Source organism: Malus sylvestris, chromosome 10, assembly GCF_916048215.2.
Source record: "Malus sylvestris chromosome 10, drMalSylv7.2, whole genome shotgun sequence".
In the NCBI taxonomy this organism is placed as follows: domain Eukaryota; kingdom Viridiplantae; phylum Streptophyta; class Magnoliopsida; order Rosales; family Rosaceae; genus Malus; species Malus sylvestris.
The window spans coordinates 12,422,361-12,434,216 of NC_062269.1; the positions used below are offsets into that span (position 1 = coordinate 12,422,361).

The window sequence follows — 11,856 nt, forward strand, 5'->3', positions numbered from 1 at the left end:
TTGCTCACAAGTGCTGAATTAATTTGTTTTATGAAGTTTTTGGGATATTTTACTTGGACATGTGCCTATTTGGTATTTTCAGTTGTGTCCGTTGGTTACAAACATTGTTTGTATTGTTACTGATCTAATGAAGGTGATGCATGATTGTTTTGGAGATGTATTCACACCTATAGGTTATGGTGGTTTCATTAGATGAAGGATACCTGCATTGGCAGATTTAAGGCTTTGAAGAAGCATAAAGTGTAACTTATGAGTTGCAATAAGGTGGACCTAAGATGATATAAAGTAAGACATTCTGGTTAATTTAAAGTTTCATCTCTTGATCATAATTTGTGTTTCATGTGAATGAGGATCTTAGCATGTGTGATTATGAAGGTTCTGGGTTGTGTCAACTCTACAACCTTGTTAGTTCCATGTTAAGAAATGCATTTGACAGAAGCTGCATTAAGGACGAGATGTAATCACTGTTACATGGCCACTAAAGTGACATTAGTCTCCAATCTCAAGTATAAACGTGAATATTACATTTTGTAGACCAAGTGGGAGAATGTTGGATTTATCCAATATAAATCAACCTTTAAGTGGTCTACAACATGTAATAGGAATGTAATATTGGAGAATAATGTTAATTGTGATTTGGTCTCTTAAAGATATCAATCCTATATAAGGTGTCTTATATTGGAAATAGGATTGATAGAATCCTTAATTGCATATGATTGTGATACTTGACTTGGAGGCTAATAAAGTAAGTTTAGTTTCCTTTATGGATGAAAACCCTAGCTTTTAGCCTATAAGGAAACCCTAGCTTTTAGCCTATATAAAAACACCGGCCCCTATAAGCCCTAGAACACACAACATAATGCTTCCCATAAAGTAGTTGTATCCGGTTAGGAGTTTAAAGAAGATCCTGGTGTTGCCGTGCCCTACTACTTTTGTGTTCGATTTCCATGGTCACCGTTGGAATCAGGTCAGTTACTCATTCGTTTGTGTTTTAATTATATAACCTCATAAGGCTAACAATAAAAGGATTCTAACTCATGTAGACTTATCACCATCAAGGTTTTAGCGAGGCTACACCTGTGCGCCCAGTCCTCTTTGTACAAATTCTTATCCTTTTACAGTTACTTTTACCTACTTTCCCTAGAACTTTATTTTACTTTTTATTTTTGAACAAACGATCTTATTCATACTAAAGACGAGGGGCAATGGTTAAGCCTAGACAGTAATGCTAAGTGGTTCCTGGAACTCGATTTTAATCTCACTCTGCTCTCTGTAACTCAAAAGTTGTAATTTTATTCTCTAAAACTCAAAGTTCGTTCTATTTTACCCTTTAGAACTCATTTTGTTTCCATTTGCCTCCTAAAACTGTCGACTCTATAAAACTTAAAAGTCGTTCTACACTGCTGTAGATCTGTTAATTTCTCATGTGGATTTGATTTTGAGTGCGCCAAACTAATCATTTTTTTTTTCATCTCTTCAATTTCTTTTAAACTTAATATTCTCTTATTGTTGAATGTTTAAGACATAATAGAGATTATAATCAAATTTATTAAGGATGTGGCATAATCTAATTGAATGTTGGGTCCCGCATATATTTCAGGAGGCGTCCTAGAAGTTTCAGAAATAAGAGAATCAAAATGTTAAAGTGAAACCGTTTTAAGTTTCAAGGAATAAAGTGTTGACATTTGAATTACAGGAGCAAAGTGAAATCTAAATGGAGCTCCAACATGTGTACCTAAAAATAAGTCTCCTTTCAATTAATGAATTTCATGTTATAAAAGTGGATGACCCACATAAAGAAATAGGCAAAGTCCCACCGCTTCCTGTCGCCTACAATGTTGAATGTGTGTTGCCTACTTTTACATTTCTTGGCCTTAGTCGAGAACTATATGGTTTCCAATATAAAGGCCTATTAGTTCACAAATGTTACAAAGAAGAAAACATACAATCTCTTGTTTCATTGCATTGTAATTTCAGTTTGATAATGAGAGATATACTGTTGCTGCCTTGAGGACGTAAGCACGCTTGTCAAACCTCGTAGACATTGTGTGTTATTTACTTTATGTTCTACTACACACATATTCTCAATTTCACCACATTTTGTACTTTTCTCAAGTTATAAGCTTCACTTTTCGATTTGTGAGTAGATGCTTTTCATCTTCTTTTTCTGTTCACTTGACCTGAGCTGATGCGATTGGTTCCATGTTTTTCCCACTGTTCGAAAAAAGGGTCTAGGCAGCCGCCTAGGCGCTGGGCGTCAGGCTGTCGCCGCGATTATACAAGAAACATTCAGTAAATCGGCAAGGGAATTAGGCAGTGTCTAGGTGGCCGACTTGGCAGGCTAGACGGCCGACTCAGCGAGTTAGGCAACCTAGACGACAAACTAGGCGGGTTTGTAAAAAAAAACTATATACGTCTCGCAGCTTCACTCTTCGCGTAAAAGAGAATGCGACGACATAAAATCTGGAGAAAGATAGAGTGATGGAGCAAGAGAGCGTGAGGGAAGAGAGTGAGAGAGACGTTTAGAAGCAATTAGAAAAACAAATCTGCAATTGCAGGAAAATAATGAGAAATTGACATAGACTGGACACTTGGGAAGTTGGGATTTCTTCTATGAGGAATTCGTTGCCACAACCAGGTTTTGAGAAATTATACAGAGGAAGAAGAAGATAAGGAACTAGGCGGAGCAATCAAATAATGGGAGGAAAAGAAACAGAGAGAATCCAAAATAAAGGTCTTCACGGTTTCCAAGATGTAAATGACCATCCTCTCTATTTGACCGGTTTCCACCACTTTCCCCTTTTAATTATCCATTCTCCACTGTTATAAATTATAATCACCCACTACTCACTTATAATTTATAATAAAAGAAAATAAAAAATAATTACTCACTCTTCACTATTAAATAAATATGTTATATAATATATTAGGAATAGTATTTTATTATATTTGGTATTTCTAAGACCATCATATTATTATACTTAAAACTCCTACATTACATATATACTTTTAAAAATAATGTATTATTTAATGTTTATGTATTATTATATTTGGACTTGTTGGATATTCTTTTTGCATTTTATCATTCTTTTATTATTTTATCTATGGATTTCATACAAGTATAATTTTTTTGTAAGTGTCAAAATGCACTTATTTACAAGATATACAAAAAATTTCCCTAAATCCACCTCATCCACCTAGGCGCCCGCCGCCCGACTAGTGCTTAGCGTTTTTTAGAGCCTTGGTTTTTCCTCGCTTCTCATAGCTAGCAGCATGACATACATACAATAAGTAAACTGAAAATATGACTTTAGTCCATAGAATTCAATTTTACACATAAAAAACCCAACATGACTTTTTTACTCTAGAAAAACCCAGTGACTAGTGACACACCCAGACCCGAGATGTCTACTAGGACTCCGAATCGAGTTGTGCTGACCAACACCTGGAATGTGACAAAGCCATAAAGTATGATGATGTGGAAAAAATGTGAATAAATTTAAACCTAAGAGTGCCTAAAAAAAACAGAGTGCGCTAGTGAGCGGGAATGAACCCATTTCACACATGACTTTAGAGCATAAGTAAGTGCAATAGAGTGGATTAAGAATCATACCCTCGATAGAAATCTCCAATACTAAGATTTGCCACGAATCCTCGACAATAAGAAAGCTCATCTAATAAAACCTGAAGGGTGAAAACAAAACAAGGGTGAGTGGCCCTAGAAATAAATTTTTTAATAGAAACCTTCTAAAACGTTATAACCCCTCGATGCATCACATGTATAGTTTCTAGAAAATCATATCACGTATCAATGTGAAATAAAAAATATATCAACAATAATTCCATAATTATACCACGACCCAACAACTCATCAGTAATATAAATAATCATGCGCTTAATAATCTATATTAGCATGCAAGTTGGAGTCACCTAATGTGACATGTACGACTGCACCCATATCTCATCAATCAACGTTAGCACGTAAGTCGAAGTCACCTATAATGACCCATACGACTTATCCATATCTCATCAATCTAGCTCTTATCAATCAATGCTAGCACATAAGTTGGAGTCACCTATAGTGACCTGTACAACTTATCCATATCTCATCAATCAATGCTAGCTCATAAGTCGGAGTCAAGCACTAATGCCGGGGTGCAGGTTTATGAGCTCTAATTACATCTATTATAACATGTACGACTCATGGGCAACCTGTACGACAGTGTCGGAGTTGCCTATCATTGCAACATGTACGACAAGGTCGGATTTGCCTAAAACTTACATGTAGTCATGTCATAACTCCATCATTTCAACTAATACCATAAACTCACCTGAACTTACCTGGGTGTCCTGTGTTCACCTTTGCACTTCAAAGCGTTCATAATAATTACGAGCAATTAATATACATATGGATATACCATGATGCAATCTAATACTCAATCATGTCATAACATTTACAATTATATACATACATACATATATATATATATATATATAATATGACACAAAATGCATAAGCTGTAATGCCCTACTCCCGAACTATTTATTTTCAGAAATAATTATCGGTGACAAGCTCAACTAAACACTAATATAACTAACTATCAATACTTACGATTCTTTACTTCAATTTTTGATCCTTCACACAATGATTTATAACCAACATCCCATCACTAAATCATAAGGTTAAATCTCACATTTTCCACCAATGTCCCTCACATTGCACAATTTCCCAAACAAGGCTATTGTCTCAATTATTTAGTCTCATTTATATTATGGCTGCATCTAACGTCTCGTTAGACTGCCTATGTACCATAAACAGGGATCAAGCCATTCATAGTTCACATTTGTACTTCTAAGCATTCACAGTAATTATATGCAATAATCAATTTATAACTGTTTGTGGAATTATCAATCATATATATACACGATAGAAAGGAAAAGACCTACTTACTTGAGGTCCGCGTTACGACTCCCTAGCATGCATATCGAGACATCACAAACCATTGTCGCCTAGAACAATTATCAAATGACATCTCAGAGTTCTTACCGATAAAATACATAATTTACATAAAACACATCCCTACGTAATTCAATTCGGAAGATTTGCATCACGGATTTCCGATCCATTACTTCCAAGGACCCACATTATGTTTCTAGAACAATGTCCTAAGGTTTCATTATGATCCAACAGTTGGATCTCCGCCAATTGCCAAAACCAAGTGGTGGTCAACATTTTATTTTATGAACTTACAATTCTAATTCAAGAAGATCCGTATATCGGATTCTCGATCCGTAAATTCCTATGATCTTCAAATATTATGTATTATAAGATATTAAAGTTTGGTGACAATCCAATGGTCGGATTGTCGATTCATGTTTTTACCAAGTAACATATCATAAAGAATTTAGGTTCAAACGATCAACCAATGTCATACTAACATCAAAACTGAACTCAAGACATCTAATTTAGCCTAAAAATAGTATCGACGGCCCTCTAGCCATGCACCGCCGCACGGGCTGCCGTGGGTGGTGGTCGGCAGCCCCGACTCGCCGGAAAAATCAACTATTTCTAAAAATTCTCAAACTTCACAAAAATGAAGATCTCATTGAGTGGAACAACTTTTATACCTATGACTAAGGCCAATTTGGTCGTGAAGAGCTCCAATTTCACTAAAATCCACCGGAAACCCTAGAATGGGTGCTTTTTGATTCTCCTTTCTCAGTGTTCCAACATCCCTACAACTGGTTGGGTCTTGTTCTTGGGTCCAAGGGGAGTTGATTAAGGGTGGTAATGGGTGGTGAAACTCGCCAGAAAGGAGGAATCGCAGTCCAGCACCTCCAGTGCTCCGGTGAAGTTCCTTGTGGGTTAGGACCTAAAAACCCTTAAATATGGATGGAGATGGTAGGGGGAAGGGTGTGGATGAGGTTGCAGGTGATGAATGGGTGAAACCTGCTTGAAAAATGGCGGAGGATCGCCAAAAATCCACCCCGGGTCGAAGCCGGGTTTTCTGCATATGTATGGCTACGGGAAGGGAAGGCTGAGAGCTTCCCTCTCTCCTCTCCTAATTGGTGGAAATGTTTTTTTTTTCTCATCTAATTGGTCCTTATTTTCTATCCTTGAAGCTGATTGGCTTCTTTCCTATAAGATGGGAGTTCAATAATTTAGTAATCTAAAATGTAAGTAACCAATTTCAAACGTCTGTAACTATACCGTTATAATCTGGACTCGCAAACGGCTTTTGCCTATACGTTCGTACCATCGAGTACTACGAAAATACGCCAAAAGAATAAGTCATACGTTCTTCCAGACGATGGTCAACATAAATCAAAATCCTTGCCTCTAGACATTTTTGTCAATTTCCTCGATTAAAAATAAATAAAAACGAAATTTTAGGGACTGGTTGTCACACTAGGATCCACATAAGCGATTTCATTAATTACATTCAACTTGCCACATTTTACATATTTCGGATGCCGAAAATACCCCTATTGTATGTTTGATGTATAAAAATTAATTACATGCAAATTATATGGGAGAGTTAATGACTTTGACAAATAAAAAATAAATAAATCAAAAGACATTAATGTACGAAATTATGGAGATGAATGCACAAAGAAGCGAAATTAATGTGTATATAAATATAGCCGAATCAATGGTGCATTTAAACTAATTACATATTAATATGAAATATGGGAATGAATGTCCTAAAAACTATACGATTTTGAATTGTTTTATGTATTGAATGACTTTATTAATTTCAATGACTATATTAAATGCAAGCATCTACCCTATGACAGTTAATGAGCAAAAAAAAAGGACCTAGTCAAATGTCAATTTTTAGGCTACAAAATTTGAACGTACCTCCAAACTTTGTGGAGTGTGCATGTAAATAATGAGAAGACCAGCATAATTTCCGATGCTAAAACAAAACGATGAGTTGTGTCTTTTCCCAACCATTCAATCACATGCCAAGAATATCACTGCTTCCCTCCACCTCCCTTCCCTTCGCCTCTATAAGCAGCCTTGGGCAAAGCCAAGTTACTCCACTTCATCCATGGCTCCATCTTTTCTCTCCCCCACGGCCTTGGGTTGCTGCTTTCTTCTCTTCTCCCTCATTCTCTCTTCGTTTCCAGCTCTCTCATTCGCCCTATCCAATGCCGAAGCCGCTCACATAGCCCATCGCCAACTCACTTCTCTCCCTGAGAATGGCGACCTCCCAGACAACTACGAGGTTCAAGTCGACGCCAATCTCAAATTTGAAAACGACAGGCTCAAAAGGGCTTACGTCGCTCTCCAGGCGCAGAAGAGAGCTATTTTTTCCGACCCTTTTAACTTCACCGCTAACTGGGTAGGGGAGAATGTTTGTGCCTACAAAGGGGTGTTCTGCGCTCCGGCACTCGACAACCCGAGCTTGAACGTGGTGGCCGGCATAGATCTCAACCATGCAGACATTGCAGGACATCTCGTTGTCGAAATGGGGCTCCTTACCGACCTCGCTCTCTTCCACATCAACTCCAACAGATTCTGCGGTATCATCCCAGAAAGCTGCAGAAGGTTGACGCTTATGTATGAGTTCGACATCAGCAACAACCGATTCGTTGGTCGTTTTCCTGGAGTCGTCCTGAGATGGCCTAATTGCAAGTACCTTGACCTCAGGTTCAACGGCTTCGAAGGTGAGCTGCCTCCGGAGCTTTTCACCAAGGAGTTTGATGCCATTTTCTTGAACCACAACCGATTCACGTCGGTAATTCCAGAGACGATTGGAAACTCCAAGGTTTCTGTTGTTTCATTTGCATTTAACAATTTCAGTGGTTGCATCCCGCACAACGTTGGGAACATGCGCAATGTGAATGAGCTGATCTTCATGAACAATCAGCTTGGCGGGTGCTTCCCTCATGAGATTGGAAACCTTGGAAAATTGCAAGTTTTTGAGGTGAGCTACAATGGATTTATAGGTTCTTTACCAAAGAGCTTTGTCGGGCTACAGAGCATTGAGGAATTGGATATTGGGTACAACAGGTTGACAGGGTTTGTGACTGATAAGATTTGTATGTTGCCTAAGGTGGCCAATTTCACATTTTCTTACAATTATTTTAGTGGGGAGGCTCAAAAATGTATGCCTAATCCCAAATCGGAGATAATGTTGGATGATTCGGGCAACTGCATGCCGGGAAGGCCCAAGCAAAAAAACACAAAGACTTGTTTCCCTGTGGTAACTAAGCCTGTGGATTGCAGCAAGCATTGTGGTGGATCTTCTACACCCGAAAAGCCTAAGACACCAAAGCCTCAACAACCTCCAACGCCAAAGGTTGAACGACCACCCACACCAAAGTCTGAGCCGCCACTCACTCCAAAGTCTGAGCCACCACTAACGTCAAAGGTTGAACCGCCACCTACTTCGAAGGTTGAAGCTCCACCGACGCCTAAGGCCGAGCCGCCACCAACACCAAAGGCTGAGCCGCCACCAACTCCAAAGGTTGAACCACCACCCACACCAAAGGCTGAACCGCCACCTACTCCAAAGGTTGAACCGCCACCCACTCCGAAGGTTGAGCCACCATCCACGCCAAAGGCTGAGCACCCACCCACTCCGAAAGTTGAGCCACCACCCACTCCTAAGGCCGAGCCACCATCTACACCTAAGGCTGAGCCACCACCCACTCCCAAGACTGAGCCACCACCCACTCCCAAGGCAGAGCCACCACCCACGCCTAAGGCTGAACCACCACCCAAACCAAAGGCTGAGCCACCACCAACTTCAAAGGTAGAGCCACCACCGACCCCTAAGGCCGAACCACCACAAACTCCAAAGGCAGAGCCACCACCCACTCCAAAGGCTGAGCCACCACCCACTCAAAGGGCTGAGCCACCATTGACACCTAAGGCTGAGCCACCACCCACTCCAAAGGCAGAGCCACCACCCACACCCAAGGCCGAGCCACCTCCCACACCCAAGGCCGAACCACCACCTGCACCTAAAGTCGAGCCACCACCCGCACCTAAAGTCGAGCCACCACTCACACCAAAGGCTGAGCCACCATCTACACCAAAGGCCAAGCCACCTTCCACACCCAAGGCTGAACCACCGCCAACACCAAAGGCCGAACCACCTCCTGTGCCAAAGGCCGAACCACCCCCCTCACCAAAGGCAGAGCCACCTCCCACACCTAAAGTTGAGCCACCTCCAACACCAAAGGCGGAACCACCTCCAACACCAGAGGCTGAGCCACCCCAAACACCGGAGGCCGAGCCACCACAAGCACCTGAGGTCGAACCACCGCAAGCACCTAAGGCCGAGCCACCGCAAGCACCTAAGGTTGAGCCACCTCCTGCACCAAAGGTTGAGCCTCCTCCTGCACCTAAAGTTGAGCCGCCTCCAACACCAAAGGCAGAGCCACCACCGACACCAAAGGCAGAGCCACCAGAAGCACTAGAGATTGAGACACCACTATCACCTGCACCTTCACCAAGCCCAATTGGTCGTAGCCCTAAGGAAGATCCATTATATCCAATTCAACCACCACCAACACCAAAGCCTGTGCAATCTCCTCCGCCACAATCTCAAACACCAGAACCAACTCCAGAGCCTGTGCAATCTCCTCCAGAGCCTGTGCAGTCACCTCCACCTCCAGTCCACTCACCACCACCACCTGTTCAATCTTCTCCACCACCAATTGAATCCCCACCACCGCCTGTCCAATCTCCACCACCACCAGTTGAATCCCCACCACCGCCTGTCCAATCTCCACCACCACCAGTTGAATCTCCACCACCACCGGTTGAATCTCCACCACCACCAGTTGAATCTCCACCACCACCGGTTGAATCTCCACCACCACCAGTTGAATCCCCACCATCGCCTGTCCAATCTCCGCCACCACCAGTTGAATCTCCACCACCACCAATTGAATCCCCACCACCGCCTGTCCAATCTCCACTACCACCAGTCGAATCCCCACCACCACCAGTCGAATCACCTCCTCCCCCATCTCCAACTCCATCTCCTCCTTTGCCTCCTCCTGTGCAGTCTCCGCCACCAACCCAACCAGACTTCGTGCTACCACCAAACATTGGAGCACTATACTCATCGCCACCACCGCCAATGTTCCCAGGCTATTGAGTAATAGTTTATCATTTCACATGTTTGCCTTATTTTGTATTTTTTTCTCTAGTTCGAAAACACCTTTTACACACTCACTTGTAACTTGAGAATCTTGCAAATACAGTGAGACAGGGCCGTCTCTGACATTTTGGGGGCCCTGTGCGAATGAAATAAAAAAAAATCCTTATTTTAAAAAATATTTTTTGGACAATATATTCATACATAATTCAACAATCAATACAAAACACTTAATTGAAATCAACATATTTCTCTTACTAATGGAATGATTTCTAATTGCCATGAAATTATGATTTAAGGTCCATCCATGAAAAAGGAGCATGACTGAAAGAGATATACGGATGTGGTTGTGGAAGAAAGTAATATACAAGTTGGTATTGTATCCCTAGAGGAAATTGGAAGAAAGTAATACAAAAGTTTTCTTATTGTTTGAGAAAGGTGAAAGAGAGTAATAGACAAGTTTTCTTATTGTTTGAGAAAGGTGAAAGAGAGTAATAGACAAGTTTTCTTATTGTTTGAGAAAAGTGAAAATTAAGATATTAAGTATAGGCTCCACTTAATCAATTGTAATGTAGATAAAATCTTATGTTGATGATTTTTCTTTTCAGTCAAAACTTTTTTATTAGAAAATTATACTAATATGTAATATGTAGTAGGATGAAAAATTTTGGGGGCCCTTAGAAGTTTAGCGTCTTGTGCCACTGTGCCTTTTTACACATCCCTAACGCCGCCTCTGCAGTGAGATTTGTAATTTCAACTACCTTCTATTGCAACTTACATTGGCTCTCTCTTTTGCTAAACTTAATATGTGTTATCGTGGATTTATTGCTAAAGAAGTAAAATAAAAATAAAAAAATAAAAAAATAAAAAAGAGAGAAAATGATTCAAAGTGGTGGCTGATCATGAACGAAATTAATTTTATTATGATTAAATTACACTGTTAGTAAAGGTTTGTTTGGAAAACTAAATATAAGTGTTTTGATTGTATTTCTTTTCATTATAAGCACATCATCATTTATTTTTTTAAATTCAAGTCTTTATGAAGCAAGCAATAAGCACATATCATTCTACAAAAATTTCACTAAAAACTGCAGACTAAGAAAATACGTTTAACTATATTTGCCAAAACGTTATCAAAAGTGTATTTAGGTATGTGCACTATTATAGCAGAGAGAGAGGACTTGTTTCCTAATGAAGCCCATAAGTAATCACCACCCATCAATGTAATAAAATAGGAAACCAATTCTCATAATTTGACAATAGGATTGCTTCCAAAACAATATCCAATAAACCGAATATATCACGCATAGACTATGTCATGTGGGCCCACACGACATAGTCTATGTGTGATACGTGTCATATGTCATATTCTTACATTCTTCCATTTGGCCCACACAACACATATGACACATATGTGATATGCCTTATGGTTTAATAAATAAGCATTAGGTGCGCATTATATTTGAAAGCACCCTCACTATAAATACTGATTTTAAGTAATTCACTAATGCAAGTCAAGGATGTTTTAAATCTACATGCGATATAATTCCTTCGATGTACCACAACATTAATAAATTACTCAAAATGGTCAATTAGTGAGAAGTAATACAGAGTTCCTATAATGTGTTTGTCAGAGACTGTTCCTATTATAATATATCCAATCTCAAACATGTATACATCTATTGGAAAACAAGCAATATCATAAACATAACCAATTATTGAGCTCAGAGTGTCA

At 39.9% G+C, this 11,856-nt stretch overlaps 1 protein-coding gene across 4 annotated transcripts; it reads left to right on the forward strand.

Annotated features, from left to right (window-relative positions):
• Positions 1-7,034: 7,034 nt before the first annotated feature.
• On the forward strand, positions 7,035-10,300 carry LOC126584119 (pollen-specific leucine-rich repeat extensin-like protein 4). Of its 4 annotated transcripts, none has more exons than XM_050248581.1 (2): positions 7,035-8,765; positions 8,838-10,300. In XM_050248581.1, exons 1-2 carry the CDS (start codon positions 7,056-7,058, stop codon positions 10,119-10,121), a joined length of 2,994 nt encoding a protein of 997 aa, XP_050104538.1. In that variant the 5' UTR covers positions 7,035-7,055; the 3' UTR covers positions 10,122-10,300. The 4 variants fall into 4 exon arrangements, with proteins under 4 accessions (XP_050104538.1, XP_050104539.1, XP_050104540.1 ...); XM_050248582.1 differs by having other exon boundaries at positions 7,035-8,549; XM_050248583.1 differs by having other exon boundaries at positions 7,035-8,477.
• Positions 10,301-11,856: the final 1,556 nt, after the last annotated feature.

What these genes read in the sequence shown, in the direction of transcription:
- LOC126584119 (XM_050248580.1), top strand. Translation starts at nt 7,056, where the DNA reads ATGGCTCCATCTTTTCTCTCCCCCACGGCCTTGGGTTGCTGCTTTCTT.